The sequence below is a fragment of the Phaseolus vulgaris genome, chromosome 8 (genome assembly GCF_000499845.2).
Source record: "Phaseolus vulgaris cultivar G19833 chromosome 8, P. vulgaris v2.0, whole genome shotgun sequence".
Classification (NCBI taxonomy): domain Eukaryota; kingdom Viridiplantae; phylum Streptophyta; class Magnoliopsida; order Fabales; family Fabaceae; genus Phaseolus; species Phaseolus vulgaris.
In genome coordinates this window covers 17,085,114-17,106,046 of record NC_023752.2, presented here as the reverse complement: position 1 = coordinate 17,106,046, position 20,933 = coordinate 17,085,114, and the positions used below count along the sequence as shown (strand labels likewise).

The window sequence follows — 20,933 nt, the reverse complement described above, 5'->3', positions numbered from 1 at the left end:
CTAAAATTAATAAAGTTAAACAACACTTGATATTTATAAATATCAAGCACCTTGGTAATTTAAATTTCTTCTCAGATTTTGGAGTTGCTAGATCCAAAAGATTTTGGAGTTGATAAATCCAAAGTTATCTCATATGGACTCAAAGAAAGTACTACTTGAAAATCATTTATGAATTCCATTTAAGTGGTTGTAAATCAACAAATTCTTTTCCATTTAAGTGGTTGTAAATCAACAAATTCTTTTGCCAATCCTTCTATAACATTAAGTTCTAATGAAAGAGACATCATAGTTATTCCTTCTTCTTTTAGGATATTCTTTTAGGAAATTGATTGGTATGATGTTGTATTTGACTAACAAAAAATTTGATACAGTTTTTGCTATTCAACAAATTAGTGAGTTTGTTTTTAAACCAAAGGTACCTCACATTCTTTAAGAATTCTAAGATATTTAAAAAAAATCCTAGAAACACAATTGTTCTATTCATTTTATAATGATCATAAGATTAAAAATTCTCATATTCATAACAAACTTATTATTGAATATTATGTATTGTTCGGTAGATTTTTAATCTTATAAAACTTCAAGAAACAATCTTTAGTTTCTAAATATTTGAGAGACTCAATATAAGTCTTAGTTTCACTTGCTTAGGAAGAAAATAAAATATATTAAAATTGATTATTACCTTATTCGGATTAAGTTACAAGGAAATGTTATTCTACTTTCATATATTTTCACAAAAAGTATCCTATTTTTTTTTTTCCAAAAAAATGTGTAATATCCATGACCTAGGTTAAGAAGGGTATTAGGATTATCCTATTTGTGTTTCTCTAGCAAAATTATTTTTAGTTTGTTGGCTTTCAAATATACACTACACGAAAATCATAAAATAGAAATTAATAATTAGTTGTTATAGTGACTAAATTAAAGATCATTTTAATTTTTTTTTAAAATGAGTTTCTATTATTGTTAAATAGTTTCTAAATTGGTATCTAATTAGCTATCAAAGTTCTAACTACCAATAATTTAGATTCTAAATTTGGTAGCAAAAACATTGGTTGCTAATTAGATACCGATCTAGAAACCATTTAACAGTAATATAAACTAATTTAGAAACCAAATTTCTTTTAGTCTCTAAAATGGTATCTAATTTAGTTACTATAGAAACTAATTATTTTTTGTCTCCAAATTTAGTTTCTATTTCATGATTTTTTTTAGTGATAAATTAACTTGGTTAAACAATTAAGTATAAAATTGACTTCGATTTTCATTTTTCTAGTTATGATAAAAAAAGCAATGAAAACAATATTCTTAAATTGATTTATTTTGTCCTCTGCAAGAACTCTTTGTGTTTTAAAATTGAGCAAAATATTTATAAAAGATTTGTTAATTATTTAAAAATAAATTATGAAAGTGACCTTGAAGAGGACAGAAAGAAGCATAAGATGATATAAAACAAGTGTCTCTCACAACATGAGAAGTATTCGATTTGGAGGGAAGCACGTAGTTTCTATTTTTAATTTTTGAGACAGACACTTCATCACTGCACCACACCACACACCGTCTCTCACGCCCATTTCGCTTTCAAAGCTAAATATCCACACATTCATTCTTTTATAATATATTTTATTTAATATAAATATCACTTAATAATTTTCAAATGCATTTTCTGACTTCGTAATTTTTAAAAAAAATATAGTTTTATTCTATATAAAAATCAGAAAAAGTCTATATAAAAAAATTAACTATACATTCAGTTCACTTTTAAAATCCTAACATTGATTTATGTTAATAGTATGTAAATAACTTACTATATAAGATATTTTTTTTATCTATTAACAACAAAAACTAAATAAATATAAATTACTTTACTAAAAAAAGTAAATAAATATGAGTTACTATAGTTAAATCCTTATACATAATTACAACCAAAAACCTTATTCATTATTCACTCTTACTCTTATTAGTAAACATGTTTTTATATTTTTATGTATACATATATAAAACACTCCTAACTTATATAAGATATTAATAAATATACTTAACAATAATTTTTTTTTGCATATATATCATTATGAGTCGAGATTAATAGTATTTTAAATAATTTTTTTAATTTATAAGATGTTTTTTATAAACAAAGTCGTTAAATTTTAAAACAAACATTACAATATTTTTTCAATAGACTTGAAGTAAAATAATATTAAATAACAAAAATTATGATTAAAATTTGTATATTTAAAATTAATATGTGATTATACTTTTATAAAAATTAAAATTACAAATTTACGAAATTAAGAGAAGAAGAAAAAAAAGGTGAGATAATATAAATAGTTTCACTATTTTTACATAATTAAGCTAAATTATGTTAGAAATAAATTTTAAAATAATTATGAAAAAAATAGTAAAATTATTGTTCGTAGTTTTTTAATTGAAAAATAATATAAACCTCTTTTACATTATTATTGTAGCTATTAATTACTCGTAAAATTTTATGCATGAGTTTTTCTATAAAAGTCAGAAAAAAAGTCACCCATATGACATACTGGAAAACAATAAACGAAAAAGAAAATTGGAGAATAATTTGAGTAGAAAAAGTGAAGGGTAGCATGAAAGAGTCTTTTTTGCGTTTCATTTTTTGCTCCTTTGGTATCTTTTTAAAATATTTTATTATTTTCCGATGATTGTTTGTCATTCCAGAAAATTTGAAACAGAAAAAAGGATGTGTCCACGTAGGGACATCGGAACAAGAATATGCAACAAACATAGGGAGAAGAGAGAGAAAAAGAGACTGTGTGTTGTGTGAGATCCAAACTTGCTTTCATGGTTATGGCCACCGTGTGTTCTCGCCGCTTAATTCTCGCCATTTCGCCAATGTTGCTTTTCCCAAGCACAAATTCAACCTTCATGTGTAAGCTACGTTCACCCTTTCCCCCACTTTCAATCTTCTCTCAATTCAATTCAATTATATTCAAATCCGGGATCCAATTTTATTTTATTTTTTTCCTTTTTCTTTCTTCTCTCAATGTTGGCTTCAATTGTGGCACTTGTGGAACATAGAAAATAATGTTTGTTTGAACACAGGGTAGTTTCTTTTTTTGCATTGATTTCTGAATTTTTTTATGAAAACAATAAATCTTTTTTGTTGGGAGCCCATTTTTTTAATCTGGAAAATTATGGTTGATACCCGTGTTGAATTCTCGTACGAACATCTTGAAAATGTTCACTTTTTGTTGCCTTTGGTGTCACCTTTATTAATCAGGATTTTTTTTTATGTTGAGTCCAGTTTTGAAATATGGAAACGATTGGATTTTGATTGATCACCAGTGTTGAGCCCTTGCATGGCGGCTTCTAAAAGTTTTGTTTGTTTTTGCTGCTTGGATGTCAACTTCTTAAATTAGGACAATTTTGTGTTTTGATTGATGGTTTGATTCCCGCCTTCAATTCCTACAACCATGGTTGATAATGTTGTGTTTGTTGCTTCTGATTTGCTTATGTTGCCTTTTGAAGGATAGTTGGTGTTGTGGCTCACAACTTGGTCTGAAAAACTCATCAGTTTGTCATAGACTATTGGCCCTTCTAAAGAGTTGAAGATTGGTTGGTTTGTATATATATGCACAGCGAGACAAACTTAGAAAAAGCGGGTATTTTATGTTTTCTTGTTGATGTATGCATTGATTCTTGTTTAATTGCCAGAAGATGTGATCCTCCTCTCTTCGGTTGTAAGAGACTGTACATGATTTCTTGCTGCTGTTCAGTATCGTAAAATATATCTCCTTTGTTTTTGGTTATCTTTGATATGGTATTTGGCAGTTGAGAATTGATAACTTGGGTGTCAGTAGGAAGAAGGAATCAGACACGAATTTGTTGGTTAGTCAGATGTTTACACTTTTTGGCTTGTTACTATACCGCACCATGAAAATAATTAGTTACGAGAGAAGATGAGTAAATGGCACTAAATAAGACAGGAAGCATGTTAGGTACCAACACTGGTAAGGATCCTAGCGTGTTTCCTCAACATGCCCAACAAGATCTATCTGGTAGTGTTTCAAATACAGGGCGCCATGTGCAAAGTAATATCACTATGCAGGCAGGGGAAGAATTTTCTGGGAATGTTGGTCGTGATGGAATTGCTGCTGGAAGAGTTGTTGTTTCACGAGTTATACCTCGAAATCATGAGAATGTGTTTGGGTTAAATAGAGAGAATGGCAATGTGAGATATGAAGATCTTACTAATATTTTGGGGCTGAGGAGAATGAACTCTGAGAATTCTTCTGACATGTCTGACTTTGTATCTATAAAACAGTCAGTACAGGAGATGGAAAATGGAGCTGCTGAAAACATTTTTAACAAAATTCAAAAGGGTGATGGTATGATGAGGAAGGCTGTTCAAGAACCGGTGGGTGACCAGTCTGGTCTCGCATTTGTATCACCCCTTCATAGATATGAAGCTTCTCAGTCCAATGGATTTTCTGGTTCAGGAGTTATAGATGATTTTCTGTCTGGGAAAATGAAGTTTCTTTGCAGTTTTGGTGGAACAATATTACTACGACCAAGTGATGGGAAACTCAGATATGTAGGGGGAGAGACCCACATCGTATCTATTCCAAAGGATATTTCATGGCAAGAGCTTATGAAGAAGACCTTGGGTATTTGCAATCAACCTCACACAATAAAGTACCAGCTTCCTGGAGAGGATCTCGATGCTCTAATATCCGTTTCCTCTGATGAAGATCTCCAAAATATGAAAGAGGAATACCATGGGCTTGAAAGACATGAACGTTCTCAAAAACTTAGAATTTTTTTAGTTCCTTTGGGTGAATCTGAAGAGACATCAACAGAGGTGAGTGCTGTTCAGCAGAGTGATCCTGATTACCAATATGTTGTTGCTGTAAATGGCATGGGAGACTCTACTAGAACAAACATTGGTGGGCAAAATTTGACAAATGAATCCAGTCAGTTGGGGACAGATTTGAACTTTACTCCAGTTGTCCCAAAAACAACAAATGCTTCTCCTTTGGAGATCAGGGATGGTATTAATGCTTTAAACCCAGACGGGATTTTGAATGATTCCCTGAATTTGCAAAGGCCCTTGTCAATTCCTCCCACTCCAATTCCAGTAACAGGTTCTAACACAGGTTATATACAATTACTCGGTGACCATTCATGTCAGGGAAGTATTGAGAGCAATGCATCATATGCTACTACTCATCTACATCCTGAGTACTCTAATATAAGCCCTGCTGGTTGCATATACCCTCAGCATGTGGCTGCTACTTTGTCAAGTGACACTTATCCTTATCAGCATGGTGATGTTGGTCAGCCCGAGAAGCTCAATGGAGGTCATTTAGACTACAATCCTAGCAAGAAATTAGTGACTCCTGTATATGTTAATCCCAGAGATGAAATTTTTGGTGGAAGGTTCTTGCAAAGGGAAAGGGTCTACTCTGAAATTCCTATTTCATACTTGGATGATGCAATCTGTCGACAGGGTGAATCTTACGGAATTACAGACTCCCCTCATGGGATGCACCATGCCTTTTCTGATCCACAGTTGCTAGATAGTGGAGCAAGATCTGCTTACTGCTCCCGAAATGGATATGGTCAATCTTTCTCCCTGAACCTTGAAAAGGATCAATTATCTTCATTGTTAATCCCAAGTGTATCGCAAGTGAACGCCATGGAGCATCAACATGATTCCATTGTCCATCATCCTCAAATACAAAGTACGACACCAAAAGTGGAGTCAACTGAGGCATACAAAAGGCAAGATTTGGCATCTTCTCCATACTATGAATCCATGGGAATGAATGATCTTATTGACATGGATAACATATTAACTGAAAAAAATAACTTAATTGCTCCAACTGATTTGAGTATACCCAGCTACGAAGCAAAGGATGTTCTGGAAAATTCTATGAAATTAGAAAGGATGAAGTTAATTGAAAAGAATAATTCTATTCACAAGGATAACAAGGTTCATCAGGGGGAATCAACTGTCATTGACAAGGGATTTGTGACTGAGTTGCATCTTTTGGACTCTTTCCCTGCTAATAACTTAAATGCTAATACTAATATGCAAAAGAATAGGGAGCTACCTTCTGAGGGTATTGTACCTGCTCCATCAGACACGATGGGTGTCTCCTTAATTAATATTGGGGAAAAGACCACATTTGATTCTTCGGCTGGTGAACAAGGGTTTGACTTTTCATTGCCCAGAAATTTTGACTTAAATGCTCCAATTTTAAATTCTGAAGTAGGCTCTTGTGAGAAAAGTTCTCGAGGAGACCATAGGTTCAACCTGTCCATTCACCCAGATTCTCTTAAAGCTGCACAAATTCATCTTTCGAACAATCAGATGCCTATAGATTTTCAAGAAAATCCTACAGTAGGCTCTGGAAATTTGTATCCTGCTGCATTTTGTCATGATCTTGGTCCAAGTCTAAACATGCCTATGAATGGCCTTGATAATTCAAGCAATATTATGCCATTTAAAAAGGCACCATCTTTTTTTGATGACTTCATTGTTGACAATGGTCAAATGGTGGATCAGTTTATCCCCAAACACCCTGCCTCTGGAATGTCAAATGTTGAAGATAAAATTTCAGAACAACCAAAAGTTTTAGAAGGCTGTACTGATGTGAATCAAGTGGAGTCGTTAACAGTAGCAAACATGACTCATGTTGTTCATTCATATAGTTCGGGTGATATTGGAAGTGCAGTTGTATCCCCATCTCATACAGAAGCTGGGAGCATCATCCCCGAGTCTGAACCTGAGGTATGAAAAACTGAAATAAGATGTCATTGCTATTTTTTTTATGGCTTCCTGAATCTTGTTTAATTTATTTACAGGATTTTACTGAAGACAAAAATGAATTTCTTTCTGATGCAATGATGGCAGAAATGGAGGCTAGCATTTATGGTTTACAGGTTGACCATCACTGAAAATGTTTGATTTTTTTCTCACAATGACAATGTTTGATTAGGACTTAAATGATTTGAAAAAACTAGCTCCCTTCTGAATTGTTCTCTCATTAAAAATTTATGTTACACTTGAATTTAGAGAATGGGCAAAAAATTAGTGAGTGCACCTCAACTGATGTATTATATATATATATATATATATATATATAAAAGATGGTAACCAGTTTAATACAAAGAAAGGGCTTCTGCCCTCTATCACTTGACACAAAGCGAGATAAATTTGAAAGTTAGCTTTATAAAATGTGTACAACAAATAATAAACAATTATTTAACAATCTCCCTTAAGCTTGTTGTACTGAACTCTAGGCCCTCTTAAAGACTTAGTTAGATTGTATGTAAGCGGGTCATTGGAGTTGATAAATTCAGTGCTAAGTTCCTTAGACAAGAGCTTCTCCCTAACAAAACGATAACCAATCTCTGTGTTTGATTCACTCATGAAATCATGTATTGGAGGAGTTGAAAGAAATAGATGGAATGTATTTATGATGTGTTTTACAAATGTGATTACAGTCTCAATTTATAGATTGTTTACAACCTAATTAAGGAAATAAATAATAGGTAATGAAAGCAAGAAATAATGGGTGATTAAAGCTGTACAAATCAAATCAAATCATTAACAAATTTGTCCTAATAAATAGATAATGAAATTTGCACTTAATTACAGAATAATTCTTCTGATTATGCAACACTCCCCCTCAAGTTGGTGAATGTATATCTATCATTCCCAACTTGCAAGGAAGATCTTTGAAGTGTTTTGTGGGAAGTCCCTTAGTAAACATATCTGTCAATTGGAGTCTTGAAGGGATGTACTCGGTGGCTATAAGACCATTATCCAACTTCTCCTTAATGAAATATCGAACTATCTCTACGTGCTTTGTTCGGTCGTGTTGAACTGGATTGTGTGCAATATTGATGGCAGACTTATTATCACACACCAAACCCATAGGAGCTTCATATTTTATTTTGAGATCATCGAGTATGATCTTCATCATAATAGTTCACAAACCCCTTGAGTCATGGCTCTAAATTCTGCTTATGCACTGGATCTTGCAACTACATTTTGTTTCTTGCTCCTCCATGTCAACAGATTTCCGCCCAAGAACATGCAATAGTCTGTGGTGGATCTCCTATCAACAATTGATCCTTCATAGTCAGCATCAGTATATATTTTCATGGATAAGTTTTCCCCTTTTTTGAATAGTAATCCTTTCCTTAAAGAGGCTTTTAAGTACTGAATAATTCTATTTATTGCTTGCAAGTGTCTTTCTCTTGGATCATGCATGAATTGGCTAACCACACTAATTGCATAAGCTATGTCTGGCCTAGTGTGTGATAGATAAATGAGTTTTACCACAAGTCTTTGATATTGTGTCTTCTCCACCTTTGGATTTTCCTCATCATTCTCAATCCTATGATTTTGCTCTATTGACACTTCTGTGGTCTTGCAACCCAACTTACCAGTCTCTTTGAGGAGATCAAGGATGTATTTTCTTTGAGAAATAAAGATGCCCTGTCTAGAGTAAGGAACCTCTATCCCAAGGAAGTACTTCAACTTCCCAAGATCCTTCATCTCAAATTGAGCAGTCAGTCTCTCCTTCAAAGTTTGTTTTTCAATCTCATCATCACTTGTAATAATCATACCATCTACATAGACCAAAAGTAGAGTGAGTTTACCATTTTGAGAATGTTTTATAAACAGAGTATGGTCACCTTGGCTTTTGTCGGTACCCCAAGATACCATAGCTTGAGTAAACTTTCCAAACCAAGCACGAGGTGATTGTTTAAGACCATATAGGGCCTTCTTAAGTCTGCACATCTTATTCCCTTCATTAACAACACCATAACCAGGTGGAATCTCCATGTATACTTCTTCCTCCAAGCTTCCATGCAAGAAGGCATTTTTAACATTAAATTGATGCATCGCCCAACCAAAGTGTCCTACCAGGGAGAGAATAATCCTAACTGTATTCATTTTTGCCACTGGAGCAAAAGTCTCCTCATAATCGATCCCATAGGTTTGAGTATACCCTTTTGCAACCAACCTTGCTTTATACCGATCCAGTGTGCCATCAGACTTATACTTAACTGTGTATATCTACCTACAACCCACTGCTTTTTTATCTTTTGGTTTCTCTACAATCTCCCAAATCTCATTCTTTTCTAATGCGCTCATTTCTTCATTCATGGCTCGGATCCAGCTCTCATCTTTTAAGGCTTCTTCTACTGAAGTAGGGATTCTGATTGAATCAACAGCTGAAAGAAAACTCTGGTGTTGCATAGAAAGTTTTTCTGTAGACACAAATTGGGATATAGGATATTTTGGCACAAGATCTTTTTTCTTTTCTCAAGGCAATAGGTAAATCATTTAGGTTAGGTTCAAAAACAATATTTAAGGTGTCCTCAAGAGTCTCACGGGTATGGGTTCTTACCTCCGGTTCGGACAATTGAAGTTGTTTGACTAGAACGGGTTCTTGTTGCCTTCGTTGATATTGTTTTCCAAAATATTTGTCCTCATTATTCTTCTCTGGTAATGATGTTGGTGTAGGGTCTTTGTCATCCTCCCTAAAAATGAAATCCTACAACAAAGGAAAAGGTGGCAACTCAAGAACCTCAGCTTCTTGACTACTTTCCCCCTGAAGCTGAGAACTATTAAAGAAAGACTCTGTTTCATGAAAGGTGATATCCTTGGAAACATAGATTTTAGAACTTTGAGGGTGATAACATTTTTTGTACCCCGTTTTGTTGAGGGCATAACCGATGAAGACAAATTTGATGGCGCGAGGATCTAACTTACCCCCGATAAGGACTATGAATATGCACAAAAGTAGGACAACCAAAGATACGATTTTGAAGACTAGTCAACATGGGAATAGAAGGATAGAATGTGGTCATAAGCTGAATAGGAGTAACACACTCTAGAACCCGAGAGGGTAATCTATTAATCAATTAAGTGGCAGTCAGGACTGTTTCCCCAGGAAGATCTAGGGACAGACGTTTGGAAAAGTAAAGCTTCAGTAACCTCAAGGAGATGACGATTTCCTTTCGGGCAGTGGCGGGTGGCGGTCAATGGTGCAAGGTGGTGGCCAATGGAGAAAAGAGAAGGAAAAAAAAAACAGTTACAACAATTAAGGTTGCCCCAAAAAAAAATTTGCAGCAGTGAAGGCTACCCAGAAAAATAATTGCAAAAGATTGCAGAAGCAAAGTCTCCCAGATCAGGAGCTTTGATACCAAGTTGATAGAAATAGATGGAATGTATTTCTGATGTGTTTTACAAATGTGATTACAGTCTCAATTTATAGACTATTTACAATCTAATTAAGGAAAGAAATAATAGGTACTGAAAGCAAGAAATAATGGGTGATAAAAGTTGTACAAATCAAATCACTAACAAATTTGTCCTAATAAATAGAGAAGGAAATATGCACTTAATTACAAAATAATTCTCCTGATTATGCAATAGGAGGCAATATGAAACGCTGCCTAATTATTATAGTACAACTTCATTTGCTTAACTTTACAAAATTTCATCTGTTCAAGAAGTTGCTTAATCCACACAAGTTCATAAGTGGCCAGACCATAAATTTGGTTTAATCCATATTCAACTTCTACACTGGACCAAACAACAACATTTTGTTTCTTGCTCTTTAGAGAGTGAATATTTCCTCTAATGACTATACAATATCATGTGGTCAATCTCCTATCAATGGGACACCCAACCCAATTTGCATCACAATACCCTTAGATTTGAGTACTTCCCTTGTCAACAATCCTTATTTTGGAGCCTTTTGGACATATTTGAAAATACAAATCACAACATTTCAGTTCTTAATTTGAGGATTATGCATGAAATGAGTAACAACTCCAACTGCATAAGAAATGTCTAGTCTTGTAATAGTGAGAATAGTTTTTTCAGCAGCCACATATAGAACTATTATTGGGTTTGCAATTTGCAATCCTATCTCCTCCAAAATATCTAAAGCATATTTTCTTTGTTCAATTACAGTAGTTTCCTCTGACTGAGCCACTTCCATGCTGAAAAAGTATTTCAGATAGCCAAAGTCTTTGGTATACAAATGACTAAATAAGTGCTCTTTTAGTTGAGAAATTCTAGTGGTATAATTTGTTATTATAACTATATCATCAACATAGATCATTAGATAAACACTTTCCATGGGAAGTATGACGATAAAAAGTAGAATGATTTGCTTTGCTTTGTTTCAATCCAAAAATCTGCATAGTACGACTAAATTTATCAAATCAAGCTTGAGATAATTGCTTCAGTCGATGTAATTTACGAACTTGACCATACTCGTGAACAAATAATCCAAGACGTTGCTCCATGTAAACTTCCTTCTCAATGTCACTATGAAGTAAGACTTTTTAATGTGATCAATGATGAATAATAGCCATAGCAAGAAAGAACCAAATTGTGCTGATCTTTGTTACTGGAGAAAAAGTATCACAATGGTAAAGACCATACTTGGTCAAATGTGCTCTAATTCCTTTCACACCCAGTTGCACTACATGTGAGGAAATTTTCATGGATACCTTTTGTAACTCTTTACCTTCTCCCCCATAACTCTCCCACCAAAGAGCTGTAAAATTTATTGAATTATAATGTAATTAAAAATTTATAAATCATATAAGAATGGTAATGAGTAATTTAATTACTGGGTTGTTTCATATTTTTAGTATCTATTTCCCATGTCCATTCCAAAAAGCCCCTTAGCTCCCTTGAACTTTTCAAGTTGTTGATCAATTGCAACTTTGTTCTTGCATTCAAAACCATTCTTTGAAATGTTTCCTATAAACCAACCAACCCCTCACTATCCGGATTGAAATTTTTGTCATATTCATATCTAAGACAATAAAAAATAAGTTGATGAAAACAAAGAACATAGTTCTACTTAGTAGGACAAATTGATGTAATTTAAGATTGAGATAATAGGTTGTTGCATGTAGAGACCTATGTAATTGTAAATTCCACCTAGTATCAATAATTTTCCATATTTTTTTATATCTTGTTTCTTGCTTTTGGAAATTTTTAGCAATTTTCTCTTTAGCTCTATCCATTGCTTCATAAATATATGGCATGACTAGTTTTGCATCACCTTCTACAAGCCTCAATACTTTTACAAGTGGATTCACACATTTTAGGCAATATTGATTGATCTCTCTTAAGAAATGGACTTTAAGTCTAACTCAACCTTACAAAATCTATTTGTAAGATAAGGTTTGCATTTATATACAATGAATTGACCTTATCTTTAGTTGATGTGGGATCAACACACTCCCCTCATGCCGAGACCAACCAACTCATGTGTGCGACTATATATTTATAGGTGGTCCGATAGACAACCTTTAACATTTTGATGAAAAGAGGACTCCTTGTAAGATTAAATGGGAATGCATTACCATAAATGCAGTTGCAAACTTCTTGAATTACATCTATTCTTGTAATATGCATTGATTGTCATTTGGTGGAGATCATTCTTTTCTTTTGCTACTTCTCTTGTAACTTCTGCACAATCAAAGTTGATCTCCTCTTTCTTTTTTTTCTTTACTTCTCAGCAAGTTCAAAACTATTTCCTTCGCCTCATCTAGAAGACTACAACAAGGAATAACATCTTTCTTTATTCCAACAAGATGATGTTTCATCCTTGCTATGTCACCCCAACAAGTATGAGAACAAAATTTACATTTTACTTATAGTTTATTTGTAGGAAGACTTTCACAATACTTCCAAGTAATATCAGAATCCCTTTTTGATTTACCCATTTTTAAAAACCAAGACTACAGTAAACATTTACTCCATTGTTCGCTCCTCCACGCCTCCTGCTATCCTGCTCCTCCCGTAGTTCGCTTCTCAGTCGTTCACTTTTCCACCGTTCTCCATGTCACTGCATTTGGGCCATTAGATGAGAAGAGGGAAATCGTTGTTGGTGGAGAAACAAGTTATTGGTTAAAATAAAATGAAGTTAAACCCAAATGCACTACGCAATTCAAGGCACGATACAGAAGTGATTCGCAATTCATGATTCTGTGATTTTTTGAACGATTTGCACTTGCATCGTGCGATATGGGAGCAAAAATGATTGTTTACATGATTCATAATGTGAGAGAGCAGAATTGTATCATTTCGTACTATTCTTATCATGTATCACATGATACTTACTATTGTGCTTACATTAACTTGAATTTAAAGGATGACAAAAAAATCATCGGGTGTACCTCAACAAATGTACATATATATATATGTATGTATGTATGTATATATGTATGTATGTATGTATATATATATGTATGTATGTATGTATATACATATGTATGTATACATATATATGTATGTATGTATGTATATATATATATATATATATATATGTATGAATGTATACATATACATGTGTGTATTCAATTCAAGGTAGTTTTACAACAAATAATAAACAATTATGTAAATTTATATATGATTTAGTCATCTATGTAGTTTAGTCTTATCTTGCACTATTGTAGAATCATACTTATTTTTTGTGATTTGTTACTTTTCTTTATTATGAAGTTGAAGTGTTGAATTATTGTTGTTTTAAGAGCATTAGGTTATACATGTATGTCATTAATATTTTTTTTAATACTATTTATGTTGGGTAAAGTCACAAGTAAACTCCTTGTGAGTTTACAAGTTGAATCTGAATCGAGTCTACAAAAACTTTGTATGTTTATATACTCTTGAGTTTGACAATCTTGTTTGTAGCCTTTGCTTATTCAGAAAAAAATTATCGTAATTTGTTACAATTATTTTCTATGAACTACTAAAATCAATTGGTTTGATGCCATAATGGTTAGAAGAGAATTAATGAACAACAAATACAATTATATCTAGCCATTATTGATAATCAGGGAGACCAAACTCTCTTGTTTGTTATTTGATAAAATTGAGTTCTACTTCCAAAATTAGCCTGAAGGAAGGGTTTTATTTGTTTATGATGTTTCTCACATTCGAGTTTCATTGACATGTTGTGTTTGTTAGTATATAATTTCTAGTTTTCTAATGCTCTTCTACATTTACATCTTTTGTTATTTTATAACTGATTTCTTATATTATGTAATTCAGATTATAAGGAATGCTGATCTTGAAGAACTTACAGAGTTAGGTTCTGGTACTTATGGAACTGTTTATCATGGAAAATGGCGGGGAACTGATATTGCTATAAAGAGAATTAAAAAGAGTTGCTTTGCAGGAAGGTCTTCCGAACAAGAACGCTTGGTAAGTTTACAGTGCACTTTTTTAACAACTGTTATGTTGAATGACATAAATATTTACATCTCAATCTGCTCGTATGTTTAATGTTACTTCATAATAAAGTGGATGGATTAGTTTAGGATTAAGTCCAAATGCATTTGTACTCTCTCGTCCACCCTCCTTGTTTTTTCTCCCTCACCCTCTCCTTTTTCTCTCTTCATGTATCTATCTTCCTAAATAGATTATGTTGGAAGTTAAATTTTATTGATGTCTCAAATTCAAATGAACAAAACAGAAGTTTTAAAATTTAAACCATAAGGTGAAAACGTGTCTTTACGTACTATTTTCCATTTTTTCTAAAAATTTTAAGATCATTTAAAAATTGTATACTAGCTTCAAAAGTAACTTTGTTCATTTCTGTTGGAAGGAAAAGTCCGCTAAGCACTGGAATCTTACAATATTTCATGGCTTTGATAGGCAAAAGATTTTTGGAGAGAGGCTCAGATCCTTTCAAATCTTCACCATCCCAATGTGGTTGCATTTTATGGAATAGTACCGGATGGGGCTGGAGGAACTTTAGCAACTGTAACAGAATACATGGTTAATGGTTCCCTTAGGCACGTCCTTGTAAAGAACAATAGGTATTATAACTTAGTAACTTTCTTTCAATATAATTTTGAATGTTATTTATGCACGTACCAAATTTCAACTCTTCATGCAGATTACTTGATCGCCGTAAAAAGCTAATAATTGCCATGGATGCAGCTTTTGGTATGGAATATTTGCACTCAAAAAATATTGTCCATTTTGATTTGAAATGTGACAATTTGCTTGTCAATCTAAGGGACCCACAACGACCAATATGCAAGGTAAGAATTCTAGATGTAAAGTTTCAATTTGTTTAATGTTAAGGAACGAGTGTAATAGATTTAATAAAATCCATATGTTAAACTACATTGCAAAGATTGGGTTATACTGATAAAAAATTATGTTAAATACAAAGTAACAAATATCCAAATTACCAAAATGACATGATTGGGTCATCCTACACAATAAATAAATCTTGACATGTTTAAATAGTTTCCAACACTCTTCTACACGAAGGATACAATTCAAATGCACCGTGTATATAACTTCAAACATCTCATGGGCTTAGTGAAAGTATCCACAAGCTAGTCATTTGAATTGATTAATTAAGTGGTGATGTTTTTGGATAAATCTTCTGCAATGAAATGGAAATCGATATCAATGTGTATATGGTCTATTGAGGCCATTGAGGTCGTGTTTTGGATTCATTAGCAAAGGTGACTATAAGAGAAATTTGCTCCTTTAAAAGACGAATCTTTGATTTGTCAATTCTATATGGTTGTGCAATCTTAGTTGACCTAGATTGCATGGCAATAAAGACAAAGTCACATTTGGTAGCGAGATAGGTCATGTATATCTATTCAATTATCCACAATTTGATGTATGAAGCTCATGTATCTTTTGGATCCTATAATAAACCTTCACAAGTCTATTATAAGAGAAAAAAAAAGATTAAATTAAGGACAAATCTAGTTTGTTACATCTATTAGTGTTAGTTGTTTTTTTATCTGATTTCTATTTTAGCATGTTAAGAAAATGTAATTTTCTTTGTACGGTGCCCTAGTTTCACTAGGAGGAGGTTAGGGATTCTGATTGTGTTTAAGTAGGTAAATTTAGTGTAGAAAAGGTAAACTTGTTTACTTTGTTAGTAATTGTTGATACTTGGATAAATAAACAAGTAATTCTATGATTTGTTTCTCAGAAAGGAAGAAGTATTTGTTTATCAAGTTGTAGTTTGCCAATCTTAGAAAGCAACTCTTAACAAATTGGTGTGATCTTTCTTATCCCTTTCCAGTAAGGATAATCAAGTTGGAATATTGGAAAAAGTAGTGAGTAAACACATGATAAAATTGGGATAGTTGAAGACAAATATGGAATATAACAAGAATCTTTTGGCACAAATGAATGAAAAGAAGGCTCATTTGGTTGTTGGAGATAATTCTGTAGTAAACAAGAATAGGAGGGACTTTAAACCTTCCAAGAAACTGAAGCTTGCTATTATTAGCATGGAGGGAAATGTAGTGCATTGGTTCCAAAATTGGAGACAAAAGTCCAAAATCCATCTTGGAAAGAATTTTTCAAAGCATTAATGAGAAGATTTCTAGAATGTGGAAATGGAGCAATATATGAGATGTTAGTCTCCTTATGATAAACGGGAGGAGTAGAGGAATATGTGTAGGAATTTGAGTTATTGGTTGTCAATGGCAAACCGAACTTGAAGGATCAAATATTGGGCTATTTTCTGTAAGACTGTAAAAAGACATTAGAGTTTTTGGTGAGATACATGACCTTGAGGACCTTAGTAGAGCCATGGAAATTGTGTGATGTAGAAGAAGCCATGAAACGAATGCATTGTATGGGAGAACTGCAAGAACATGATGCTAATTTAGGATTCCATTTTCAAGGAAAAGGAGCCATCAGGCCTAGAGCACGGGTGACGAATGTTTCAATCAATAATAGAGCCACAACAGAAGATATTAGGAGTTCATAGGAATCAATTTCTTCGATGGAAAAACCAAAATTTTCAAGAAAAAGTAGAGTAACACGTGTGGGCTAGCATATGGATCTGGGCTCAAGTGTGCTAAAAAGAAATTGGTTGAGGATACGGTGAGCAATGCTGAGAAACTAGCCATGAAAGGAGAAGAGGTAATAATAATGAGAATGCACCATGAACTCTATCTTAAGGCCTTTCCTTAGAAGGTGTGTCCTTGTTTTCTTTTATGATATATTGGTATAGAATAGGGCATGGGGATATCATATGGATCATCTGAGGCATGTGCTGGCTAAATTGACGAAACAGTCTTTCTTTGTTAACTAGAAAAAAGTGCGCTTTTGGAAAAATAAGACCCTCTCTCGTTCCCACCGCCACCTAAGCCTCTAGACCTGAATTTGCATGCAGTAGCCAATGGGTTCCCTCCCTATGATAGAAAATATCACAATACTTTCAGGAAGCGTAGATAAAGATCATGGTGTTGAAGATGAGCCACGAAATCAAGGTTCCATTGTTCCAACCTTGAGGACAAGGTTGTTTTTTAGAAGAGTGTATTGTTAGGATACACAGAGAGGAGGAGTTAGTTAGAATTAGAATAGCCATGAGTTAGTTACTTGATTTGCTAGTTAGATATAAATAAGAAAGAAGGAGAGGGGGAGGGGCAGTGTGTAATATTTTGTAGATTGAGCTTTAACTCTTTGTGAAGGGGAAACCCTTGGAGGAGAGAGTGCTCTCCTATTTCTTGTTCTTTTCAATAAAAACCTTTCTTTTCTTCTCTTTATAATTCTTGGATCCTAACACCTTGTCATTTTCTACTCATGCTAAATTAGTCTATGAGAAAAAAAAATGGATGCCTTTGGTACTAGCTATTCAACATTGGAGGCCACATCTGTTATGTCAGAAATTTACTGTATTTACAGACCAGAAAATTTTATAAATCTATTGGATCAGAAAATAACTATTCCAAACCAACCAAAATTGGCTGGAAAAGTTAATAGGGTATGAATTTGAGATAGTATACAAGGTGGGTGCTTCCAAGTTGCGAATGCCTAGGAGGGATGAGGATAAAGAAATGCAAGTCATATCAAGAGCCATTTGGTTGGACATTACAGTGATTGAAGAAGCGGGTAAGCTAGATTCAGTTTTAGCCAAAATTTTGTGGAGGTTTAAAAAATTATCCAAAGTCACACCTATGCTATATACCCTAGATCAGAACAGTTTGTATTACAAGGGTAGATTGGTTTTATCAGCATCCTCCCCATGGGTTCCTAAATTTCTCCATGAATTTTATACAACTTCCATAGGGGGACATTTATGGACTTTCAGGTATTTACAGAACCCATAGAAGAATGGCATGGTCAATTTTTTTGTGTTGACATGAGGGAAACAATGACAGAGTATATAGTCACCTGTCATGTGTGCCAAAGAAGCAAATATCAAGCTTCATTCACAACAAGGTTAGTACAACCATTACCCATTTCTACAGTCACATGGGAGGAAATCATTATGCATTTTATTGTGGGTCTTCCTAAATCTAAAGGTTTTGATGCAGTGCTGGTAGTTGTGGACAAATTGAGTAAATATGGACATTTCATTTTGCTTAGGCCTTCTATATTGCAAGGTCTATAGTTGAGATTTTTGTTAAGGAAGTCATTAGACTTCATGGGGTGCCAATCTCCATTGTAAGTGACAAAGAACCTACTTTTTCAGGCTAAAAAAAGAAACATAATGAAATTCCTGTCTTGAACAAGAAACATTATTATATTTTTTTTAATGAAAATTAGCTATAAAGTGTTTTAATAAAAGACTGAAAAGGCATATTTTAGAACTGGTAATAGAATCATAAAGCAAGCATTGACATCTGGTTGGTTAGAAATGACTTGGGTGATTTTCAAACCCAAAACCCATTATCCTTCAACCCTTTGCCTCAACGTTTTCACTCCCCACTGTCCCACCCTCTGTCAATTCTAATTGGAGCACTGTAAAGTTATATCAATGGATTGAATAAGATTTGTAGCATATGCTTGAAGAAAAAATGTGGGAACTGGGAAGCAGTATGGAATGAACTTTTCTGTTTGGGAAACTATACCTGCATGGTTCATTTTCTTTGTTTTTACAAGTACATTGGGGTAGGCAAAGGTGCAGAGTAGAAGGCAACTACATTTGCATTGAAGACAAAATATTAGTCTGATCTAATTTAATGGTATTTTATGAAGTTGTCTTATTACATAATATGACATACATTTTCTTTTACAACTTCGTTGATTATTTTTTCCCAGGTTGGAGATTTTGGATTATCAAGAATTAAACGCAATACCCTGGTATCTGGAGGTGTGCGAGGAACCCTTCCATGGATGGCACCAGAGCTATTGAATGGGAATAGCAGTCGGGTTTCTGAGAAGGTAGCTTGAGACTGTTAACATAAAATTTAGTAATATAGAATAATCAATGAGTTTTTGGCAGTCATACAGCTTGTGGAATGACTTTGACAGGTTGACGTTTTTTCATTTGGCATCTCAATGTGGGAGTTATTAACAGGAGAAGAACCTTATGCAGATATGCATTGTGGTGCCATTATTGGTAAGAATCTTGTCAACAATAGTTTATACCTTAAAGGAAAGCTAGATTCTTTTATCAGACATAAGAAATTTTGGAGGAATGGAGCAACATAAAGAAAATTAAAATCTTATTATTGTAGGAGGTTGCATTATTTTCTGTTCTATTTTATCTTAAAGGGATGTTAATCTGGGATGTGCACAGTAACAAATAAGGTCATTAACTGAAGTACTATAGTTGTGAATCTGTCTTTGTTGATTAGCATATTGGTATGACTAATGCCATGTTGCTGATGTGACTCCAGTTTTTGTATTCTGTCTGGTCGCATTTCTTTAATTTTTCTTATGTTAGTTTAATAGACTTGTACGGTTAGAATGCAGATATTGCTTCATCCAGTTATCAGTAAACTAGAGTATATACAGGGCATAAACTATGTTTCTTTTAATATTCAACCAATATTAGTATTTTCTGAATTTTCTTTTGACTTCGATGTTCTTCATAGTTGTTTGAAATTCACCGTTAACATACATTTGGTTCCAGGATATGATACAATATAGGAACAAGAAAAATTTATATGATGGAATAAGAACAGAATAAACTTTAATCTTTTTCAATATTTAATATACACACCAGACAACATTAATGTATGATGATGTCATATTTGACACGGGGCAGATAGTTATAGTTATTGGTGGTGGTGGTGGTTGTGAAGAATGGTCATGGTAAATTTATATTACATTTTATTCTTGATATTATAGATGTCAGGGATGTATTGTCAAATCTTCTTATGGCCCTCTGTTGCATGTCTTAATGCCACTGGAAGAATATCAACAACTTTATAACTTTCATTATTGGGTGACATGTTCCTTCAGGGGGTATTGTAAAGAACACTCTTAGACCTCCTGTGCCTGATCGATGCGATTCTGAATGGAGAAAGCTTATGGAAGAGTGTTGGTCACCTGAGCCCGAAAACCGGCCATCATTCACAGAGATAACCAGCAGGTTAAGATCTATGTCTGTAGTCCTTCAACCAAAAGGGAATGGTCAGGCATATCAGTTAAGACCCTCCTGAATGAAAGAAGGCACATTTTCTGCAGTTATGTTTGCTGGTGCAGGATTTTCATTGTACAGTACTGTGCTTAAAGAAGTAGTCAAAATTGGGTTGACATGCTTCCAGTGTTATCACAACATTTACCTATTGTTTCATGTGATTTTTATTAGCTACGATTTCTTCATTTGTTCATTCTTTTTTTGTAAAAATCTAAGGTTAAGATCATGTCATAGTAGTTACTTAGATATATGGAATTTTGTACTTAGTGCATGGCTGAACATTTTGCAGAAGATATATAAAAACAGGAAAGAAAAGGTGTCCTAGTGTGTATACAGCCAACAGTGCTTGTAATATTTGTTTTGATTGCTGATGTGAGAATGTATGTTACTCTCCTTAGACTTTTACTTCCTGCACCCCACCACATATTCATATATCAATATAGTCTCTTACACTATCTTGTATTGTAAATTATAAAAATATATAATCTCATTAAAATATAAAAACATTAAAACTTTAAAAAGAAAAATATCAAT

General features: G+C 33.5%; 1 protein-coding gene across 3 annotated transcripts; it reads left to right on the top strand.

The window, feature by feature from the left end:
- The first annotated feature begins 2,533 nt into the window (after positions 1-2,533).
- LOC137824262 (uncharacterized) lies at positions 2,534-20,804 on the top strand. 3 transcript variants are annotated; one of them, XM_068629820.1, is made up of 9 exons: positions 2,534-2,905; positions 3,510-6,772; positions 6,847-6,924; positions 14,087-14,239; positions 14,693-14,856; positions 14,937-15,084; positions 19,073-19,195; positions 19,286-19,373; positions 20,222-20,804. In XM_068629820.1, the coding sequence occupies exons 2-9, from the start codon at positions 3,944-3,946 to the stop codon at positions 20,419-20,421; spliced, it is 3,783 nt and encodes a 1,260-aa protein (XP_068485921.1). In that variant the 5' UTR covers positions 2,534-2,905; positions 3,510-3,943; the 3' UTR covers positions 20,422-20,804. The 3 variants fall into 3 exon arrangements, 2 of the variants coding, with proteins under 2 accessions (XP_068485921.1, XP_068485922.1); XR_011083229.1 differs by having other exon boundaries at positions 2,558-2,905; positions 14,643-14,856; XM_068629821.1 differs by having other exon boundaries at positions 2,558-2,905; positions 3,505-6,772.
- Positions 20,805-20,933: the final 129 nt, after the last annotated feature.

Coding starts and splice junctions, on each gene's coding strand:
- LOC137824262 (XM_068629820.1), top strand. CDS start 3,944: ATGGCACTAAATAAGACAGGAAGCATGTTAGGTACCAACACTGGTAAG. Junction 6,773..6,846: donor TCCCCGAGTCTGAACCTGAG/GTATGAAAAACT, acceptor ATTTATTTACAG/GATTTTACTGAAGACAAAAA. Junction 19,374..20,221: donor GCATTGTGGTGCCATTATTG/GTAAGAATCTTG, acceptor ATGTTCCTTCAG/GGGGTATTGTAAAGAACACT.